Here is a 23,684-nt window from a genome sequence, read left to right on the forward strand (position 1 = left end):
AACCTTTTTTTTTTTATTGGCGTCATTTACAAAAAAGGGATTTAAAGCAGTATTTACAAATCTTTTGAACAAGGGGGCATAAGCAAACGAGATGACAAGAACACAATTACAATCATTTGAATCAAACACAGAGAAGATTCACTCCCAGTCGTATTGTGGTTTGGATCAACGTTGGCATAGTACAGTGTAAGCACAGTGAAATGGATGGGTACCACATAGTGATGATGTGCTATATTACATAGCCACCAGAGGGCGTAGTTCATCTGTTCAAGCACCAATAGTCGAGAGGAGAGTCAATTGAATGGTTATACAGTGTTTTTCTTCATCATTCCTACTACCAAGGTGTCTTTTTTTTTTCCTGTAGAATCAAATGTTAGTTTATTCTCATCTGATTTGCAGCTTTGGTCCAGTGTCTTAAACCGTTTGTACTTGACAAACTAAATGCTGTCATGAATGACCTATACACAATAAACTGAGATTAAACAACTCTATGGAGCTGTTCATTCCTTCATATTTCAGTTAAAATCCCAAACAAAGGAAAGCTGAGCTGTTTCAGACTTAATGCACACACGACTTAATCATCAGCAGATACTGTACGTACGTTCATCTACACGTCTGCCTATAGTTTACATTCAAGGCAGCTGGCAACGCAGCACCTTTTAAATAAAAACCTACCTTCAAAGCAGCTCAGCGATCATAAAGGCAACTTCAAACCGAGTCACAGTGTAATTCATATTTAGCAACAGATCGTGTTTTCTTCAATAGGTCAGCATTTCGGGAACAATCCAGTGAAATAGTGTAGTGCTTCGGTCACATACATAATATTAAACTTCACAAATAAAATTAGGTAAGTGGCATTTTGGCTCTATCAGCAAATGTGCACTGCACTTGGGAGAATGTCGGCTGGTCTCTTTTGTTTTTTTTTCTTCTCTCAAACACAAATGACAGGGATAACACCTCTAAGTCAAAGCATGGCACCAGTATACAGATGGTACAGGGTTTTTTTTCTTTTTGGCAAGCAGATTGTACACCATGCACAGTACCGTCGAATACACACTCAATAGACAGACATCAAATCAGCAAGTGGTGTGTGTGACGGAGCCACGAGAGACACAAAAGTTCTGTAACAGCAGAAGTATGAAGTGAGGATGCACGACGTTGCTGGTCGGGGCAGGTACAGCAACTCTGCTTTTTACTACAGTTGTAGAGCACAAGTAGAGTCTGTGGTGCTGTGGAACGACGACTGTCTATTTTGAATGCAAGAGAGAGAAAAAAAAGACACAATTTCTGTTGTATATTTCACTAGGGCTGGGCGATATATCGAAATTTACGACGATAATTTTGCCGTTATCGATACATTCGATAATTCAAAAAAGAAAGAAAGAAAGAAAACAAAATAAAAGTTGTTTTTGGCTGTGTGTAGGTAGGCAGGCTACCTGTATGTTCATGTCCCTTTAAGACACGCAGACACTTATATCAGGCAAATGGTCAATTATGCAAATTATGCAAAGAACTTCTCGTTCATTTATCGAATTGAGCTGCTCAATATATCGTGATATTGATTTGAAGCTATTGATCGCCCAGCCCTATAATTCACCCACCTACTATGAAAAAGGTGCGAGCAACAGTGGCACCAATGAAGTACCCTTCAAAAACACGGGATGGGTTTACAACAAATATCCACCGTAGAATACTCAGAATAAGAAGAATAGAACATCAGAAAAAACAAAAAACATGGCAGATAGCCACACACACATACGTATGTCAACGTAAAACCAGAGTACATTGTCACCGTGAAATCACATTTCCCCTGTAGTGCAACTCTTCTCTCCACAGATCCTCCTCATTCTTTCAGTCACTATAGATTAAACTCCTATTCACTTGCTCGTTAAAAGAGGACATTTGAGAAAGAGACTTTACAGAAAGAATGGAGTTTCAGAGAGTACTGGCCTGGAGAATGACTTTTTTTTTTCTGCTCAGCCAGCTGACAGTCTGCCGGCGGCGTGGAGGTACTCCAGCAAATCGAGAGGGATTCCGCACGAAGCTGGAACAAGGGCAGTAGGTAGGGACGTGTCCACGAAGCTGCCCATCGATCATGACGGGCAGCGGATTCATCAGTCTTCTGATTGGGGCTTCTAATTCTGTGCCACATCAGTCACATGCCCTTGGCTCATTTTTGGCAAAAAAAGCCTCCTAATGGGAACGCTGAGACAGAGGAGAAGAAGATTATCTGGAAGCCAAAATAGCTGTTCGAGGAGTTAAAGAAGGACAAAAAAAAAAAAAACTAAGGTAGAACAAGTCAAATATCCTCAGTATTGTGTTGCTAATTAGCCCAAATTATAAATTAAAATATCTAACCTGAAAAATTATGTTGACGTTGTGATCATTTAGGTGTGGCTAACAGTTCTGCACAGAGGTATGAGGAGGAAATTGAGAGAGACAAGTTAATGTCAGCAACAGAAGCCTGCAGAAAATAAACATCAGATGAGGCATGCGACTAATGATCCTTTCTGTTTTGAATACAGCTCACTGTTCTGATTTGTTTTCATGCAAATTAAAGATCTTATAAATATCCATCCATACGTCTGTAATTATCTGACATTTGTCACAGTAATTGTCAGATAATTACAGAGGGATTTTTTTCTCCAGTGAGAAAGTTAAAGAAATCAGTTAAGCGTGGGTTTTAAACACATTTGTGTGCAGAAAATGACGAAACTTGTTGTGCATGAACATTATATTGAATCTTCGCTTTATCGCAACGGAAGGGGATTATATCACCCGAATTTGTCTCTTTAATACAGTGATTTGTAAACCTCTTGAAGTCACATTGTCTTACCGACGAGAACATTTGCTCCTGCGGGGGGCGCTCCGTCTTGGGCCTGCCGTCTGTCCCTTTTGGCTCCGACGTCTTCACTCCATCCAGCTGCTGCTGAAGACGAGAAACTGGGGGAAGGCGACAGACGTGTGGCTGTCATTGTTAATAAAAGTCAAGCTCATAATGCTGCCAGCCGTTCCCGGCTGAACGTTATTCCGACATGCAAAAGATTAATGTTTTCAAATTTCAACATTAGTGATAGAAAGGAAGAAAATACAAAGTTGTGCTGAAACGGTTTTAGGCAGAATGGATGTCATTCATTTAAGAAAAGTGCGCCCCCCCCCCCCCCCTCACAGTTACACAAAACAGGCCATCAGCTGTTGGCACAGCTCTACTGGTGCAGCTGAGGTGAAGTTTGTCACTCAAGGCTGCTTCAATATTAATTGCACAAGCAGAGGGGGTTAGTATGACATCTGCCTCTGCATTTATATTTCCCCCAGACACCCATGTGATCAGTCGACCTTTCGCTAACGTGTCCAGCGCCCTGAGGCTGTTACCAGCCCAGTAATAGGAGTCAGTGTCTCCTTAACTCACCTGGAAAAGTTCCCTGGCCCGTGCTGCACACACTGTCCTCCAGCCCAGAGCCGTACACGAACGAGTCTTTCCTGAGCGGGGTAACACACGACATACTTTCCTGTAAAAAATAAATGTAAAAGTGTTTCAAGATTTTTCTTTTTTTATGTATATTATGAAAATATAGATCTGACATATCTAAAATATACTAAACAAAAATATAAACGCACAAACTTGAAATGGTGAACAAAAATAGAACGTCATGACATTTGCTCGGATTCTTGATGCATTTGTTTATGGAATGATTTGTTTTGCTCAAACCCAGTAGTCCAGTGTCACTTGGCCACTCCTATTGACTACAATCTCAGATTGTAGTCAATAGTATTTAAACTCACGAGAGTTATGAGAGGAGCATGGCAGAGTGGTGGTCAATATGCGTGACCAGTACACAGACACTCCTTATGGTCTGGTCAATAAAAGGGCACACCAAAATGTGGACTTTTGTCACTTGTCAATATGCCACAAATGTCACAAATCATGAGGGAGCTGAGTGCTGGGCTGAGCGTTATAGCTGTGGCAACACAACTGAATGTGCATCATTCCACGATCGACAACCTGGTGATGTCCATGCGTCGCCGGTGTACCGCTCTGCGTGAGGCTAATGGTGGACACACACGTTATTAAAGTTTGTGAACTTGGATCATCGACCCCCATTGTGATCTTCCTGCCAGTACTCCAGGACTTTTGTTTTGAAATTGACCCTAATGCTCTCAAATTAGGATAAATTTGGATAGTTTTCCTTTGTGCGTTTATATTTTTGTTGAGTGTAGTTTAAATTGAATTCCACATCCAATTTCTGAAGATGTCATCGATCTTTTTTTTGTCTAATTTAGCAAACATTTACCATTTAACAAGTACAACCATTTTAAAATACAATCATTTTAAATGATCTAATTTATCAATAACCTAATTGGAAAGTTATTACAGGTGTAACTGCTGATTATTTGCCAGTTTTAGTTGATTTAGATATCCATTTCTTTATGCTTTATCTACGTTCTCTATTGGTTTAAACAAGAAAAGCACTCGGAGAGCGCAGACCTCCACCAAGGCAGCTCAACCTCCCCCCCCCCACCCGATCACACCCAAAATTTAGTCACTGGGTCCCAATGTCATCCAAATCCGTACGTGACTTTTCGAGTCATGTTGCTAACAGACAGACAAACATATATACCTCCTTGGCGTAGGTCAATGAATGCTATACAATTTTTTCAACCAACAATGTATAACTAGAAAAAACAGAAAGAATAGCCATAACCACAGGTGTAAAAAGAAGCTGCTTTTGTGGTTTGGGTCATCTGTGTCTCCACCCACCAGTCCAGTGTCGTACTCCTCCTCAGGCTCCGGCTCATTTTCTTGCTCCTCCACGACGCTAGCAAAGCTACTGGCGTTGGAGGAGGAGCGGGAAAGGTCCTGCGCCTCGGGGATGGATGGTGCCCTGTAACACATTGCCAAACTACACACCTGGGTCACTCTGATCACGTAAAAAAACAAAATACACACAACTTTGAGCAGAAGCAAAATGTTTCTTTTTTTTCTCCCAAAAATTGAATGAAATTTTTCATCTTTTCACAGCCCTGTGTCTTGTTCCCTCTGATGCAACTGTGTGCCACATTTAAAAACAAAAAAAACCCACCCTCTTAATTATACATTGCCGCTGCATTTGCCGAATGTGTGCTCTGTTGTATTAGAATCACGGCGATAATGATTCACGCTGACAGTGAAAAGACGATGGTGTGTGATAGTGATGTGCTGTGTTTGACGCATAGTGTTGCCCCTCGGGAACATTTTTACTACTCGACTTTACTCTACGTGTGTGTTTGTTGGTTTAAAATCATCCTTGTGAGGATAAAATCACAATAAAATCAAAATCGATTTGACCCATTTTTGTCTTTTCCCATCACTCAACACGTGGATGATCATAAATGTAACTTCTTATTGTTGTGATTATGTCATTTAACAGTAGTTACCTGTTCTTGGTGGCAGGGAAGTCTGGAGAGCTGTGATTGGACAAGGTGTCCAAGGATTTGTTTTCTTGCGACAGGTGGCTGCTGTCGAGTGTCCTCTGGGCGCTGGGCGACACCTCCCGGCTTCAGGACAGGGATGGAGATGAAGATCAGAAAAGAAAAGTACATTTATTGATAAAAGGTTGAATATTACAGGACGTTACATCAACTATTTATACTTGATTTTTCATTAGTTTACTATTAACAGATGTTATGGGACTTCTACGGCACAAAGGTCACCGTAGCTTCTCATAAACACATTAATCACAGGAACCTTTTAAAGACAGTTTTCTTTCCCTCTCACCTCCTCTCTTGGACCTCCTGGATGTTCTCAATACCAATGGCACTGCTGCGGCGGGAGCTGAAGGGCCCAGACTTCTTCCTGGTTGGACTTTTCCCAGGAATTATCAATGACTGACATGAGTGTGCAGGGAGAGGGAAGTCAGACACACCACACCAACAAACAAACAAAATATCTGCTTCTCACAACTACAGCAGTAAATATGTAAACACAGGGACATAAATATTGGGACATCGACACAATTCTCTTCTTTTTGGCTCTATATACCACCACAATAGATTTGTAGTGATGCTCAGGCTGAGCCTCACCAGGGATGAAACCCTGCGTCCGGTGACGTCTATGCCTTCCAGACTTCAGGCTGTAATCGACTATTAGTATTAAACATTTAAAGTTTGATTTATGATTGTTAAGTTAGTCTCATTACTTTTGGTGCCCTAAAAAGTGGGTGGCACATATAGAAAGTGTTGTAATTCCTACACCGTTCACTTGATTTGGATGTAAATACCCTCAAATTAAAGCTAAGTAGTGTGCAGTTAAAGCACATCTTGTTTCATTTCAAATCCATTGTAGTGGTGTATAGAGCCGAAAAGAAGAGAATTGTGTCGATGTTCCAATATTTATGGACCTGAGTGTATGCAGTAAAGATATCTATCTATATATATGTAAAATGTGCTGCAAAGGAATCATGAAGTGATGTCTTGGTCAAGAAATAACGTAATGACGCATTGGCAACATGTTTTACGAATCCACAATCTACAAGGCTTCAGGTAGGAAGTGAATTTCTATTCCAGAAGCATCCGCGCTTGGTGTTATAACTGTTTTAATGATGAAAAACATCACAAGTTTAATTTAATATGCCTTATAACTCAGCAGCGAATGAATTTATGAGAACATACGCTGGCGTCTAATTACATTTTTCTCCTCTGAAGTTTCTTTTTCTTTTTCAGCGTCAAGCTGCACGGTTAAAAATTGAAAGAGGTGAAGGGATTTCAGATTGAAGCGATACTTTTTTGGACGGGGAAGAGAACGTGATTCAAATAAAAGCAAATGTTACTTTAACGACAATCTCACTAAACCACACTTAATAAATACAATTAGGGCAACCAGTAACTGTACATTTAAAATAAAAAATGACAAGCAATAGTAAACAAGGAAGGGAGAATTATACATGAACCTCTTCTATTGTTCCTATCCCTATGGCACTGCCTCGACGTCCATATTTACTGGGACTTTTCCCTGGGACAAGCAATGACTGAACCACATGAGACGAGGGGGGTGAGGGGGAGTGGAGAGAGGAGAGGGGTGATGGATTGAAACAAGCAAGAGAGGGAGAAGGAAAAAGAAAGAAAAAAAAGAACACATCATAAGATTTCATGCGCACAACACAACAAAAAAGTTTCAACAACAAAGTGCAAAAAAAAGCTTGGAAAAAAGAGCTCGCGGCATGAATTATTACAGAGGAACGTGACATTGAGGAAGTAGTTAGAGGTTTTTTTGGAGCAAACGCAGGCTGTGGTCCCCAACACAGAAGGAGGGTAGAGCGACAGGCCAGCGAGGTAGCAGGCATGTCCGCACTCGCTGCTCTGAGGGGAACAAGTCTGTGCAGTGGAGTATTCAGAGGCAGCTACCCAAAAACTAGAGAGGAGGGCTGGGTGATATGGACAAAAAGGTCATACAGATACACACTTTCAAATCACTCCATATCGATTATAACCTCAGTAAATGTGAGCTACTTAAAGGTGCATTATGTAATAAATCTAAAGCAACTGGCCATAAAATCCTCTTAATATGTCACAGAGACTCAGGAATAATGTTCATATAACAAACTGAACTCATCAACAACAACAGTACAGACAAAATATTTGCATAAAAAAATAAATATTTTGCAGATTGCAAATCATGTTTATGTTTTGAAATCATGTTTTGGCATGTGGCGCCACCTACCGCCGTCTACCAATCATTGCAGTCAGTAGAGTCTCAGCTGCTGAGCAACCACGGGTTGCCAGTAAAGTCTGAGCTACAATGGCGGAGAGAAACGAAACCTCTGTAAAAAGACCTCTGTATTTTGAATTTGAGTGTAGTAACTGTTTTGGCCACATTCTTACATATGGTGCCTTTAAATTCCATTTAATACAATTTCAGTTGGACTATAACATGTTCACATGCGTTCAAAAGTCTGGTTTAAGTCTGACTAACAGAATACGGATGTTCTATAAACATACAAAATATTTACTTCAGAAATGATAAAGCTCTAGTCGGTAACTTCTGTCACCAAAACCTGTCACTAAAGCTGGAGTTTTTCTGACAGCGTCTCAGTGGTTAGGATCTTAAGCTCAAAAATAAGCTGATGCAAATAAAACATGAACTGAGCTTCTGCAGCAAGTGACAGAGAAACTGTTTCGAGGAAGACACTTCTTCTAAAAAACACACACATAGACACACACAGAGAGAGAGAGAGGCTGTGTGCACATTAAATCAGGATTATGAGGATTCTGGAGAAACTTCGTGGGTGCTTCTTGGCATATTCAGAGACAGTGAGCCTGCAGAGATTTCTGAAAAGATGACTCTACATGAGATGATACACTGGAGCAATATGATTTAACAATAATAATAACATGATTAATGGTTTCAGCCCTAATCAATATTAAACTTTTGTTATATTTCTTTCTTTTTTTTTTTTTTTTAATCACCCAGCCCATGAGTAGTGTCGATATAGAAAACTTAAATAAATGGGTTTAATTTTGTTCGACTTCAAATGATTTGTCTGTCAGTTAGCCAATAAGCTATAAACATAATTAACCCCATTTTCGAAAGAGACACAAACAGGACATTTTGTGACACACTTCATGCATTTGTTCTCAGCCATGCACACAAGCTGCTGTGGAAGGTTTTATTTGTGTTTTTTTTTCAACACTTCCACAAGGATGCCAGTCATGACAAAAGCACATTAATGAGGCACAAAGGGAGTCTGGGTAGTCAAACAGCTGCTACACTGAGCTCACCGAGTTATCTAATATCAAGTGAGGACACTCATTTAATATCGTCCCAACACATGAGACTCAATGAAGAATGAATTTTTCAAAACAAACAATTAGAGTAAAGTGAGTAATTAATAAGGACAATGTGAAATAAATTAAAATAAAATATATCAGTGAAAGCATATATAGTACAAAGCAAAGAGGGAATGCAAAAATGTCAGCAATGAAAGCGAGTGCTTTGATGTTAGCACACTGATGCTAACCATGAGGACTCTAGTATACTATACCCTGAATGTACATGTTTAGTGGGCATCATGTGAACCAGAATGGGCTACTTACAATCCCTGGGGTTTTGGGGCTCTCTGCGGGATTGTGGGTAAAGCTGCCACTGTGACTAGTGGAGACTGTGTGTGACTTCTTGTTACTGAGGCCCATGGCATCCATTGACTGGCTTCTGCTGCGGATGACCCGCTACAGAGAGAGACGAGGAGATACTGTCAGTGGATCCACCAAGATAATGTGGAAACCCAACACACTGAGCCGATACTTCACCTTACTTACACGTAGGTGTTGTACTATGCAGAATACATTTTGTCACAGGAAGGAAGAAACACAAGCAATTTCCTTAATATGACAAATCCTAAATATAACGATTTAATGGTAAATTTGTAACATTACGAGTTAAAGATTCAACGGCAACTTTTAAACAGTCTTGTATAAAGTACTTGAGCAATACTTGAACAAAAGTACAAGTATCTTACCAGAAAATGACTTAGGTAGACAAAGTCACCTTTTAGAATTTTACTTACTATTACTACTCGTGCTGTGCAAAAGGTTAACGCATCACACGTTTCCATGACGACTGACCGGAAAAAGACGCGCATGACGTCATGTTTACGTGCTGCGACACTGGAGTCCAGGCACAGTTTACCAGTTAGCTCCGTTAACTGCATTAGCTCCTTTAAGCGCCATTAGCGCACCTACAGTGGAACTGGAGCGGTCTATTTATTAAACGAAAAAGAGCAGCGCTACAAATACCCAGCATGTGCCTCTGTTTTTAAAGTGTAGCGTTACTTTACAGACTCATTTTAAGTCGCCTTGGAAGCGCGTTGTGCGTTAACGTTGACGCCGTTAAACGCCGTTGACGCTTTAACGTTTGACAGCACTAATTACAACTATTAAAAGTCTTAAAGTACCTGACATTACTGCACTTAAGTATCAAAAGTACATTTCTGATATAAAATGTACTTTAAAATGTATTAGAAGTAAAAGTAAAAGTATTGGTTAGCCGCTCAGCTGACAGCTGAGAGCTGAAACAACTGTTAGCTGAAACCCAGTGTCCGGAGTGTACAACAGAAACCCGAAGACAGGAGACCAGAAACCCGGAGACCAGAGCCTCTGTGTTGGACGGACACGGTAAACAATGAGCCGCTGGTGTGTTTTAAGTCAAACTTGGAGCCGAAATCTGCGGCTAACAGCTTAGCTTAGCGGCTAACAGCTGGTGCCGCTAAAAACAACTAGCGACAACAAACAGGCATTAACTCAACTTTTATTTTGTAGTCATGAGTAACGAAGACGGTTAAGGGAAATGTATCGAGCGGAAAAGTCAAAGTTGTCCGAAAAATAAATAACGATGTAAAGTACAGATATGAGAAAATTCTACTCAAGTACAGTAACAAAGTATTTGTACTTTGTTACATTACAACACTGCTTTTAAAAATAAATGTCTCCCATGTTGAACCTATTATTCAGTGTGATGATAACGGTGAGGGGGCACAAACATATGTGAGCATATGGTCGTGTTCATATACTGTACATGTTAATATGCAGGACTATTTTCGAACACTGAGGGGCAGTGCAGGTCAACACGCAGAGGGGGGGGGGTTTAATACGTGTGACTGAAACAAAGGTTCACAAAAGGTCGAGGAGAGTGTAGGCTTTGCAGTGGAGTGGGATGATGCAGCATCTGTCATCTTCTCTGTTATCATGTAAGGAGGCGAACGACTGTAGTGCAGGTTTGTTTGTGTTCATGGTGAAGCTGAGATGAGGGACAGTGAATAATGAGAGAGAGGGGGGGGGGGGAAGGGATGGAAAATCTTCACACAAATAGAGAAAGAGGCATTCAGTATGTTTCCATGCTCCGTTTAATTTCTGGTTTAGCTGGGGTCATGTTGAGTGAAATTACAAGTCTTACTATCACACGTTGACTTTAAAATGTGAATTTCTTTGAGGTGCCAGAGCATGAGCTCGCTCTCTATATTTCATCACATTTTCCCTGTTGTGTTCTTCTTCTGTTGTAGCAGCTTTTCCTTGTATTTTTGAGTCTCTATCTCCGCATATTACTACATATTACAACATGTCTTATCACACCTATGCAGATGACACACAACGTTATATTTCAGTGTCATCACATGACTACGATCCCTTACTTTCTCCGAGTAAGTGTATGAGTGGATGTGCCAGAACTTTCTCAAAGCAGACAAGACTCAAGTGATTGTTTTTAGCCCCAAAACTGGTCAAAAGGTCACAAGTCAGCGCTCTCCTCGACTCCGTGTCATTGAAAACTACAAATCAAGCCAGAAATATTGGTGTAATTACCGACTCAGACCTGATTTTTAACAACCACCTAAAAGCTATTACTAAGTCTGGCTATTACCATCTGAAGAACATTGCTAGGATCAAGGGGTTTCTGTCTAGACACAGAAAAGCTTGTTCATAATAATATAATGGTGTCTTCACGGACTCAAAAATACCATAATATCATAGACTTATTAGTTCCCTATGAAGCATCGAGAGCTCTAAGACCATCAGGAACAGGTTTAATGTGGAACAAACTGCCTGAACACCTGAGGTCTGCTCAGACTGTGAAAACATAACTATTTACTGCAGCTTTTTCTTAAATTCTTAAACAATCATCTTGGTTATCAATTCAAATCTTTTCAATGCACTTTGTATTGGCAAATCGCACATTTAGATCTCATGAGTTTAATGACTATTTTAATTTTAATGACATATTAATGTCTTGGTTTAATTCTATGCTTTTCTAAATGTCTTTCTATGCCCTTGTAAAGCACTTTGAGACTAAACTTGCCTATGGACCATAATCAGTGTTCCCGAGTTGATTTGTGTCCAATTGAAAGCTTGTAATCAGATTCCCGTCCACATTCTTTAAATGGGTTAGTCTGTCTTTGAGAAATTCCATTAAGGACAATTTCAGGCAGACTTTAAAAATTAATGTCCACTCTTAGTTGGACAAGCACAATAGTTTAAGTTTTTCTCAAGTCATGAAAACATAAGTGAGTGAGACGGCTTTCAGATAGAAAGACAAGAGAGAGACATTTATACAGACATAGAGAATGAAAGCATAGAATCACAGATGTAATGAAATGAAGAGACTGTGCGAAATGTAAGTATATTTCTCCGAAGCAGCAAAGAGAAGTAATCGACAGAGAAGAGGGAAAAACAGTAGGGGAACGCTGCCCAGTGGGAAACATGCAGACTGCATCATCGGCTCCTTAATGAGGGGTCATTAAACTGCTCACCACACACACACACACGCACACACACACACACACACACAATCACAGCTTCTAGTGCCATGCTGCAGCAGCTGAGTGTCGCTCCACAACCTTAATGGTCATTGATGGAGCACTCTCAGTCAAAAAGCAAAGTGCCTTTCAGCAGCTCCACAGCCAAGTGAGGAAATCAAATGTCAAAGGGCTGGTCCTTTGAGATACTGCTATCTTTTGGTTTGTTTGTTGGTGATTTCTTTTCTCTTATGTGTGAATACCCAGAATCCCAGCCAAGAGACAGGACAGGGGAAGGGGGTAAGGAAAGCACCCGGAAAGTTTCTCCACTTGTCTCCATTCTCTCTAATGCATATTAACAGCACCATCTCATTAAAAATGAGGAATGACGCTAAGGTATGTACCTTAAAGGATTCAAAGAACCCGCCTCCACCTCCGGCCCCGTTCTCCAACTTATCTTCATCGCCACCAAGACCCATCATGGACTGGCTGTTGATGTGCAGCTCCTCATATAGAGTCTCCAGCAGGGCTGAACGTGTGCGTTCCTGACAACAACAACAACAACAAGAGTTTCATTACACAGGCACTGGTGCTGCCTCTAAAATCTAAAATTAAAGTTCATAATTTCAAATGAAACAAATATGGCAATGAATCTTAGATGGGCTGAGTCACACTGTGGCATTTTCAGTGTGAGAGACTGTGTGAAAACCCAAAAACTGCATTGACTCCCAAGTGCAATAATATTATATTTATTATAACTATTAATACAACCACACCTCTTCATTCTCCTCTTTTTCCATGCATATAGCTTATTTATTATTGTACTATGACACAGTTTTAATTGTATTTAAACAGTTTTTTTTATTAGGTTAATCTATATTGTTTCTTATGCACCAAAGGAGTTTGGTGCATTTTATGCAATACAAATGACAATAAAGGCCATTCTTCTTATTCTTATTCATTTGGGCAGCCTACACAAATCATTATCCCTAACCTTAACCATAACTAGTTGATTGCGAACCTTAATCTCAACCGAACCACAATTCATATCCTAGCTGCAAACTTAACCAGTTTACCACATTAGATTCTGTGTCATTAGGTCATTAGGTCAAGGTTTTGGTCTCCTTGTGGAGAACTGGTCCTGGAAAGGTCCTAAAGAAGTACCAAATACAAGTTCTCACACACACACACACACACACACACACACACACACACACACACACACACACACACACACACACACACACACACACACACACACACACACACACACACACACACACACACACACACACACACACACAATTCTCACCTCCAGCTTGGCAAACTTCTCAGCCTTGTAGCAGGCGTACTCTGCATTAATGAGCTTTGTGAAGAGGAACTCACGGAACTCAGGTCCCTGACGAAGGAGGAGGATACAGAGCGAATAAAAGTTTCAAGATGCGTATTTTTGAAGAAATCAACCTGATATACATATATATATATATATATATATATAGTGAATTCTCAGTGCCTTACCTTTTTAAAGATGGCTGGGTCAGGCAGAGCCGGCCCAAAGAAAGGTACATCATCCCTTGCCGTCACAGACACCTGAGAAAGAAAGCAGGTATAGGCAAAGCCTCTGAAAGGAACACTGTAATGTCTGATGGATGCGTCACACAGATGGGTCACCGTGGCTTTATATAGAATTGACTGTCCTCAGAACAAACCTTGTAAGTGACATTGTCTGTGCAAGCGTTCTCCACCTGCACCACCGCGTACGCGTGCAGGAAGTTGGACTGAATCATGTCGGGCACAAAGGGCGTGTTCTCCTCCTGGAACACGATGGCCACGATGTCGTTGCCTATGTGCCTCTTCCTCTGCAGCTGGAGGGGGCACAGATAAACAAAACTAAACAAATGTGGAAACATGTCAAATAACCAGTTGGAGCATTTACAAAAAACAGGCCTGTCACATCCAGCACTCGGAGATTGACTCGGAAATGTAGTCACAGCGAAGCGGCGGACATTGATTTTAATCCAAGAGTACAACCTCTGGTCTGAGATGCTTGTCAGCCCAGTTTATACAACTATCAGGTATAAAAAATTGGAAACCTTATGTCTTGTTGTAGCTCTTCCCTTAAAGGAAGTGGAAAGGTGTTGAATCTATGAATGAACATACTGCCATGAACCTTTATATTTACTTTACTTTTTCAATTTAGCTACGATCGATCTTGAATGAGTGTGTGGCTGTCAATAAATATGAATCACAATGGAAGAAACAGATATATAGTTGCCAAACTTAGCTTTGGCTGTTCTTCAAATGATACATTTTCATAAATTAACTGATAGAAACAGACCACAAGGTGGTAGAGTGGTGAGCATTGTTGCCTCGCAACAAAGAGGTTTGTGTCCAGGTTTGACAAAAAAGGGCCTTTTTGTGTGGTGTATTCTTGATTCATCCCACAGTCAATGCAACATTGTGAATAAGGTTAAAAGGACACACAGGTGTGAGTGTGATGGTAGATGGTTATTCGTCTCTGTGTGTGTTTGTCCTGCGATGGACTGGCAAACCTGTCCGGGGTGTGACCTCAACTTTTGCCCCCATTATCACTTCACTACCTCTTGTTAATAACTTTATATTGGACAGCTCATGGGGTCCAATATATAATAATAAAAATAATAACATTTTTATTTGCAAGCGCCTTTCTAACACTCAAGGTCGCTTTACAGATTAAATAAGAAGATAAATCAAGCACACAAAAGTTGAGATGAAATAAAAATGGACAAGATCAACACAGTAGATGGAGATTGATTAAAAAAATAAAAATGTATTATATATAAATTTATTAAAATTATTAATTAAAATTAGATTGTGGGGGGATGGTCATGATGGGTAATAAGCTAATCTGAGTAATAAAGTTTTAATTTGGGATCTGAAAGTATACATTGACGTTATTGTTTGGAATTGTTGTGGGAGTTGGGGTATCATCAGGAGGAAAAATACATTATCTGATACATTTACATTTGCATTTAAGTGTCTGCGATATGCTTAAATGTAAAAGCAAATGTAAATGTATCAGATAATGTTTTTTTTAAAACCGTGTGTCTGTGCTGCTTTTCATTCAGAAATCAAATGGTAAAATATTCCAAAATGGCTCTTAGCATGAGGATGATGTGACCTAAATATAAAAAGGCATATAAGATGGTGTATCCATCCATTATCTACCACTTTATCCTCCACCAGAGGGTCGCGGGGGTGCTGTGCCCCATCTCGGCTGACATAGGGCGATAGGCAGGGTACACCGTGGACAATTCGCCAGTCCATCACAGGGCCACACATAGAGACAAACAACCATTCACTCAAACACTCAAGTGACCAATTCACATTCCCATATTGTATGTTTTTGGACTGTGGGAGGAAGCCTGAGAAGCCGGAGAAAACCCACATACGCACGGGGAGAACATGCAAACTCCTTGCAGAAGGGCCCTTGTTCCAACCAGGGCTCGAAGTTGTTCCAACCGGGGCTCGAAAAAGATGCTGTATCTGTTTCGAAAATGTATCGAGCAAGGGAGTGAGAATATTCTCACAGACCCCAGCTGCCGTGTTCCGCCACAGGAACTCAACACTGTGGCATTCGCTCCACAGCAGCACGACGTGATTACTCTTCATCAGGCACGAGGCTGTTTAGCGCATTTAAGTGCAGCCTTTCAACAAAGCCACTTCACACCTGTTAAGCTCAAGTGTAAGCTGGTGTCGCAGTAAAACGTCTCACGAGTCGAACCATCCGAGCGCCAACAGCCGAGCAAATAATTATTCGAGGATTTACACGCAGTTCGTTTCCAGTACGCAGTTAAAACGGCTTTATAGCCTCTGTCTGTTTGTTCACACGAGAACAATCGACCATCTGGAGAGTTTTTTATTCCGCTGAAGTCGCATCACCCAGAAAAAATGTACAATTAGCATCTCAGTGAATGGAGATGGGGTCTGACAACACTTTTGATTTTTAACAATATCTGTAAATGTCTCGAAATTAAATAAACAACCCTAATACGTTTGGATGCAGAACACAACGCGAGACAAATTCCAGATGACAGTTTCAAAGACACAAATGAGCAGCAGATGCAAAATAAAATGTCCAAACCTACTACTACTCTGCATATTTCGATCTATGCAATGATAAAATTCAGAAAGCCAGGCCTCATCTCCACCTCATTAAGCTTCAGCTTTAATATTTACTCACACAAGGGCTCTCTGAAACCAGAGAGCAGAATGAGATTCATTCAAGTGAGAGCATCCAGACAAAAAAGGACTCAACGAGAGACACTTGACATCTGTCAGTGCAGCAAATCTGCTAAAATCAAATCAAGTCAAATGGGACCACGTAATTATAGCAGTTTTTTCCTTTGGATGTTTAATTTATTGTCTCACATCGGTGTCTTATTTGAATCCCTATTTGTGCGAGGGTTACTGTGGCAACAATTTTGAAACGCTTCGACAAGACAGATAAGGACTAATGCAAAAAAAACCACAGAAAAGCGACTTCAAAGTCAGAACAAAACACCGCAATTATAGCGAAAATGGGAAAATGTTGAAAAAAATAATTGTCCATGACAGAGGGATACGTGATGACACTTAAATAAAGAGTGTAACACTTGAAACATGCTGGAATAGTAGTTGGATGAGAGGTTCATTGACACTAATAATTAGATTAGGAAAAGTAATGGAAATACATTTTTCTATCGAATAAACAATTGACAGTATTGTTCGATGTTAAAGGTGCCATATGTAAGAATGTGGCCAAAAACGGTTACTACATTAAATTCAAAATACCGAGGTTTTTTAAGGTGTCGTTTTTTGACGTAACTGGCAACCCGTGGTTGCGCGGCAGCTGAGACTCTACTGACTGCAGTGACTGGTAGACGGCGGTAGGTGGCGCCACATGCCAAAACATGATTTCAAAACATAAACATGATTTGCAGTCTGCAAAATATTTTTTTTCAATGCAAATATTTTGGCTGTACTGTTGTTGTTGGTGAGTTCAGTTTGTTATATGAACATTATTCCTATGTCTCTGTGACATATTAGGAGGATTTTATGACCAGTTGATTTAGATTTATTACATAATGCACCTTTAAATAGATTCAGATTCCATTTTGCACAAGAGCAAAAATGTTGCGTAAACTATGACGTCATAGATTGTGTTCATTACCTAAGAATGACAATTACAGATTACTGTGGTTCTTCATTTTACGCCAAATTTACTGTTACAAAATCTACTTCAATTTACCCCGAAGGCTGCTGCTGCTACAGTCGAACACATGTTTGACATTCAAAGAGACATCTTTACGAATCAATTAGTCAAGGATACTAAAAACTGCTGTGAAGAGACAAACAGTCTACTCTGGTGAAGAATCACCGAGATGTCACGATACCTGCTGTGAGTCTCCCTCGGTGTAAGGCAGCTTTGTGGACACGTGGAACATAATCTCCTTATTATGGAAATGTGTGTAGACAGATTCGATGCCCGTCTGTCCATGAGTGACATCCAGTCCACCTCGAAACCTGCAGAAGAAGAAAATGACAAGCAGACAGTTAAAGAAAAGAGCAAGAACAAGTAGTGAGAACAAAAAAAAAAAAAGAGAAAAGTTTTCAAAGGAAAGACAAGGACAGAAGAGAACATGCTTTTCCATCGCTGAGCAAATGCCAAGGGCACTTCCTCTGCCTCCTCAGTCACAATGCTGGCACCTCACATACCAGGACTCATTTGTCGCTAACTCTGATAAATGTCAGGTTGCTTTTTCAAAAAAGCAACCTGGGCAAAAACATTGCTATTATGAAAATTTGTACAACCATGAACAGTCCACAGAGTCAACAGAAGCAAATGCTTTGGCACATAATTTCACATGTGTCATATAATTATCTAAGAAGTGGTGTAGATCATGAGCATTAAAGGCCAAATTCTGACCTGCAGGAGAAAGAAGCATTACAAGATGTCTAAGGTTTATTGTGGTGTTATGAGGACACTTCGGTATGTTTTCATGGACAGAATGCAATAAATGAAGAATCTTTTTTTTTTATCGTTTTCTTGAACAACCAGGTGTTTGTTTTATAGAAAAGTTATCATCGTCCTTATTTCTTCAAAATGTCAAAAGTGGTTAAAGCTCGATCATGTTGATATTGATCACGTCTGTAAATAAGCGATGTCATTTTGGCTCAGAAACACAAGCTTACACACATGTGTACGTATGTACGTAGTTCAACTTAACTAGAGCTACAAATAACGATTTTTTTCGTGATCGATTAATTCTGTTGATTATTCTCGATATATTCATCGATTAATCATTTGGTCCATGTGCGAGAAAATGTTAAAAAATTGTGTTTGTCAAATCTGGAAATGACAATGTTCTCGAATGGAGCAAAGAAACGAAGAACATATTCACATTTAAAAGAAGCTAAAACAATCAATTAATCGATTATTAAAGTAGTTGACGATTAATTTAGTAATTGAATAATCGATTAATCGTTTCAGCTCTAAAATCAACTAACTAAGAGAAAGAAAGAAAAGATAACTAAGGGATGATTAAATCCAAAAGGAAGACAAAGCTACTTTTCAGGTGGAAGGTACTGTTCAACAACACCACTAATGAACTAACTAACCAACTCGGGCCTGAAATCTGCCGTGACAACTGAAAGCAATGCACTGGAAAAAGTGTCCAAACCCTTTAAAGTCGTGAAGCTCAATCTTGTGGCCCAGAAACTCCAAGAACTCGACAAAGGCAGGACTTTCGTCCATATTCCCAAACAGCTCCTCCTCTGATGTCTGCAAAGGCAAAGTGCAGTTACAGGGTGGACATGTGAGGAAAGATTAGTGTCGGCGTCTCTGAAACGCTCTCTCACCTGGCCGAACTTTTGATAAATGACTCCAAACTTAAAATTGTTGTTGATCACGTGCTCATCGAATGTGACAATGAGCCTTGACGCCTTGGAAAAAAGGAAGAAAGGAGGTTTTAAGTGGAGCTGTAGTGTTGGTTACTTCACACAAGTCACAATGAGGAGCGATACCAACCTTTGGGTAGAGGACGGGGTAAAACCTGTCCACGTTTACTTCTTCACAAACAAGCTAAAAAAGTGAAAAGGTAGAAGCACAGAATGCATTTCAGCATTTTTATTGATTTATTTATTTATTTTTAAATCTGACACATACTGTATATACTTGTGATAATAACATGAACTGCCTACCTTGGCCATCTGAACCACGTTAGGGAACTCAGTGAGGCAGGAAATAGGTATGATGTCATGGAAGGTTTTTAACTTTGTGCTGGAAGACAAAGTTTGACAAAGATTGAAGATGTACTGGTTCGGTGCTTTGTTGTCAGACATTCGTGCGATCGAGGAGACGCTTTCAAAAGAAGATGAGAGTATAATCGTTTTTGAGCAAATGTGTTTGGGACACCATTGCCAGGGAGAGGGCACTGAAAAATGCTGCAAGAAACCTCTAAATGTTGGCCCTGTGATAAGATGGCCACCTGTGGGTGTACACACCTCTCCCACACCCAATCGATAAGCGTTACATGATTGGTAGAAAACTGTGAAAAGAGTACACCTAGTGACTGAGGCAAATTGTTAAGAGAAAATCAGACTGATTAATTTATACTGCCGAACATTCACCCAATGCTTGGCAGCTACAGTTGTAAAGACGTTGACAAGTGATGGATTTGTTAAACACAACACAAGATGTTTCACTTCAGACCTGGAGAGTAGTGGAGAGAGCTCCCAAAAGGTTGACACTGCATTAGTTCCTTTTTAATGGGAATTCTGTTTACCGTGTCGAAGAGATGAGTCCATTTAAATCAACCTTATCATTATTCACAACATTATTAGTGCAACAGTTAGAGTAAATACAATATAATAATATAGACGAATCCGGCAAAGTACCGGAATGAAACAAGCTGCCAATGCTGCAGTGGCGTCTCCCTGCAGTATGTGCACGATTGAATGGGAGCTGTCATAAGAAGTGTATTCTACTTATACCTGTATTTTTTATGCAGCATTACTTTTGACAACGATGTCTAGGAAGTCAGGAAGAAACTGTGCGGGAAACTTCATCTTTGGAAAAAAAACACTGAATGCGAACTTCACAATGAGGTCGTACGGCCTACATCAATTCCCTGGGCTCGCAGAATCAGAATCAGAATCAGAAAACTTTTATTGTCCCGGAGGAAATTATTTGTGAGGACCAAGATGTTCGTCAGAAGTGGATCATGAATATTAACAGAGGGGACTTTGTTCCCAACAGCAATATCATGGTAACTTTTGGTTAACACTCGTCAATCTCACAATGAACTGCATGCGACTGCCTAGCTTAGCACAGACCGAAAAAGTAATATCAGCTAAGCTAACACTGCTTAGCGGGACCGTGCCTATGTTCCCCAGGTCCTATGTTCCCCGGGTCCTATTTTCCCCGGGTCCTATGTTCCCCGCTTTGTATGTGACCGGGGAACATCGAACCCTTTTTCTATAAAAAGGGTTCTTTGTTCCCCGCTGTTCGCCAAAAGGGTCCTATGTTCCCCTGTCACATACAAAGTGGGGAACATAGGACCTTTTTTCCGGAAAAAACGGGGAACATAGGACCCGGGGAACATAGGTTCACATTAGACGCCTCTATCAAAGCTGCCAGGGTCGCACTGAGTAAATTAACAATCAATGTGGTGCTTTTGTGAAATAATACATAAGTTGCTCTAACTAGGGCAACCTAATGACCACAATGTAAACGTCAAGTAGATGAGTTCATTAGTAGTGGAGGTAAATAATTACTATAACTACTAACATTACTGCCACCGCAGTAATTGCGGCGCTGCTTGATGGCGAAACGGCTAACCGGATTTGTCCATAGAATTTAGAATTGTTTCTATTTTCTTGGAAAAAGTTCCATGTTTTCCTGTGCCTATATTTCCTGTACAATGTCAACTTCACCCGCATGCATGCTGGCACTGAAGATACCTGTCTAAAAAAAGTTCATGAGTCTCAACAAGTCCATGACGAATACACTTAATGGCACTATGTTCAACTCATTAAATGCCATATTTAATGTAAAAAGAAAAGGCAATAAATGTGATATTAAAACCACAATTGATATGTTCCATCACAACAGAGTTGTGTATATAATATATATATGTTCATATAACAAACTGAACTCACCAACAACAACAGTACATCATGTTTTTTGAAATCATGTTTTGGCATGTGGCGCCACCTACCGCCGTCTACCAATTATTGCAGTCAGTAGAGTCTCAGCTGCCGAGCAACCACGGGTTGCCAGTTAGGTCAGAAAACGAAACCTAAAAGACCTCGGTATTTTGAATTTGAGTGGAGTAACCGTTTTTGGCCACATTCTTACATATGGCGCCTTTAAATGAAAACTCAAAAAACACATTCAAGTGTGCATTAAAACTTTAAGTTGAGATGAGGTTAATAAGGATTTCTGGTGACGTCTAACAGCAGAGGAAGGCCTAACTGCTAAGCTGCTTATTGTCAGAAATCGAGCAGAAAAAAAAACGTTTTAAAATTCATGTCCTCTGTGTCATATTTTCCCCTGACACACTATTCATGAGGAAAGAAAAAACATACAGAGGAGTCAATTCATGTGTGAAAATAGCCTTAATAAACTGGTTCTGTATGAGAGCCCCCATTGCAAAAGATCATGGCACGACAACACAGACATCTGAAGCTAGGGTTGAGCCATTCAGGGGAAGAGGGGGAACAATAAAAAGGAAAGTGGGCAGAAAAGCAAAGTCAAATGGTGAGGCGATTGTGGGAGTGTGAGAGAAAACAGGTCAGAGATAAAGATAATGGGAAATTGTACCGAAGCATCAAGCGCAGATGCTCCTGATCCCCAATGACATCGTACTTCATGGAAAAGACCAAGTGGCCCAGGGCAGCGTCCATGGTGTAATAATTAAAGTGTTCCTAGAGGCAGAGAAGCAGCAGAAAAGTAAAAAAGGCAACAAACCATTACATTAAATAAAAAAGTGTGAAATAAGTTTGAATTTATACTGTTTATATGGAAACAAACGAAGCAGTTTGTAACAGTGCCAGTGGTTTAAATGTCCATATCACACAGAGGGTAAACAGAAACCAGTCATTTTGAAGTTGATGATGGAACAGAAATTCAGTGATGGGGAAATCTATGAAGGGTTTGGCTTTGCCTGAGAAAGCTGCCTGCTGATTTTCTACTGAGTTTTGGAGCGACAGCTCAATGGACTGGAAGTAGTCACAGGCTTGGTGTCGCAGTCCGTCTGGAACTCGTTCCCCGTCGACATCCGACAAAATAATGAAATTAGAAGTTCCAGACTAAGCCATGCTTTGAAACAATAATTGCTCCATGATACAGCTCACCACAACAAAATACCTTAGTCATGAAATGTTTCCTGTAGATCTTCGCAGTGCTGTTTGTCTCCAGTTTAATTTGGGAAGTAGGGCACGTGGGTTGATCAGCATCTGGTGGATTTTTGGGCTCATGATTGGTCCCTTCTATCCAGTAGCCTCCAAACTGTGGCAGCAGGATGAGCGGAAAAGGACTCCTGCGACCCAGAACCTGGTGAGAGAGGAACCAGATTAACGACTTAAACTACATCGCTTCAGTTATTCTTAAAAATGTTTTCTACTGTATATGTATGTACTGTATGCATGTGAGGGGCATGTACTGTGTGTACCTCATGAACACTGGGATAAGGGATATAGTCCTCTTCTGTCTGCAGGGAGGAAAACAAAATATGCATTAAGTTGACAAATCTGGTTGTACTTTCAGTTTTAGTTCTTTGAAAACAGTAACAATTTGACAGCTTTTCTAGATTTGATGACCACTCAAAGCCGCTTGATGCTAAGGGACACATCAGCATGTAAACTGGCCGAGCCAAGAACCGAACCCTTGACCTTCCAGGGAAAAAACAACTTGCTCTATTACCACTGAGCCACCATGAATTATTATCTATTGCTCCTCAATTACATTAGAAACTTCTTAACCCTTTAAGGTATGCACCAAGAAAAAAATCAATGGAACATTTTTTGCTTTGCAACATCCATCCATCCATCCATTATCTACCGCTTCATCCTCCACCAGAGGGTCACGGGGGGTGCTGTGCCTATCTCAGCAGACATTGGGCGATAGGCAGGGTACACCCTGGACAGTTCGCCAGTCCATCACAGGGCCACATATAGACAAACAACCATTCATTCACACACACCTACGGTCAATTTAGAGTGACCAATTCACTTAATCCCCATATCGCATGTTTTTGGACTGTGGGAGGAAGCCGGAGAACCCGGAGAAAACCCACGCACACACGGGGAGAACATGCAAACTCCTTGCAGAACGGCCCTTGTTCCGAAGTTGTTCCAAACGGGGCTCGAACCCAGGAACCCGGGTCTTCTTGCTGCAAAGGCAAG

At 40.5% G+C, this 23,684-nt stretch overlaps 1 protein-coding gene across 2 annotated transcripts in view; it reads right to left on the reverse strand.

Moving 5' to 3' along the window:
- Positions 1-23: 23 nt before the first annotated feature.
- rap1gapb (RAP1 GTPase activating protein b) overlaps positions 24-23,684 on the reverse strand; it is a 95,469-nt gene continuing 71,808 nt past the window's right edge. Inside the window, exons 6-26 of one of the 2 annotated variants that reach the window (XM_083893085.1) lie at positions 22,952-22,990; positions 22,648-22,833; positions 22,102-22,205; positions 19,479-19,557; positions 19,306-19,359; positions 19,137-19,220; positions 18,959-19,059; positions 17,672-17,801; positions 13,967-14,122; positions 13,776-13,847; positions 13,570-13,656; positions 12,662-12,802; positions 9,070-9,201; positions 6,927-7,004; positions 5,756-5,865; positions 5,416-5,535; positions 4,760-4,901; positions 3,410-3,509; positions 2,837-2,943; positions 2,359-2,406; positions 24-2,205 (exon numbers count right to left, since the gene is read on the reverse strand). In XM_083893085.1, coding sequence (XP_083749211.1) covers positions 2,398-2,406; positions 2,837-2,943; positions 3,410-3,509; positions 4,760-4,901; positions 5,416-5,535; positions 5,756-5,865; positions 6,927-7,004; positions 9,070-9,201; positions 12,662-12,802; positions 13,570-13,656; positions 13,776-13,847; positions 13,967-14,122; positions 17,672-17,801; positions 18,959-19,059; positions 19,137-19,220; positions 19,306-19,359; positions 19,479-19,557; positions 22,102-22,205; positions 22,648-22,833; positions 22,952-22,990 — 2,031 coding nt within the window. In that variant the 3' untranslated portion in view covers positions 24-2,205; positions 2,359-2,397. The remainder of the gene's footprint in view (positions 2,206-2,358; positions 2,407-2,836; positions 2,944-3,409; positions 3,510-4,759; positions 4,902-5,415; positions 5,536-5,755; positions 5,866-6,926; positions 7,005-9,069; positions 9,202-12,661; positions 12,803-13,569; positions 13,657-13,775; positions 13,848-13,966; positions 14,123-17,671; positions 17,802-18,958; positions 19,060-19,136; positions 19,221-19,305; positions 19,360-19,478; positions 19,558-22,101; positions 22,206-22,647; positions 22,834-22,951; positions 22,991-23,684) is intronic. The other variant, XM_083893086.1, reaches the window with a different exon arrangement.

The sequence above is a fragment of the Microchirus variegatus genome (assembly GCF_963457635.1).
Source record: "Microchirus variegatus genome assembly, chromosome: 7".
Taxonomy (NCBI): Eukaryota; Metazoa; Chordata; class Actinopteri; order Pleuronectiformes; family Soleidae; genus Microchirus; species Microchirus variegatus.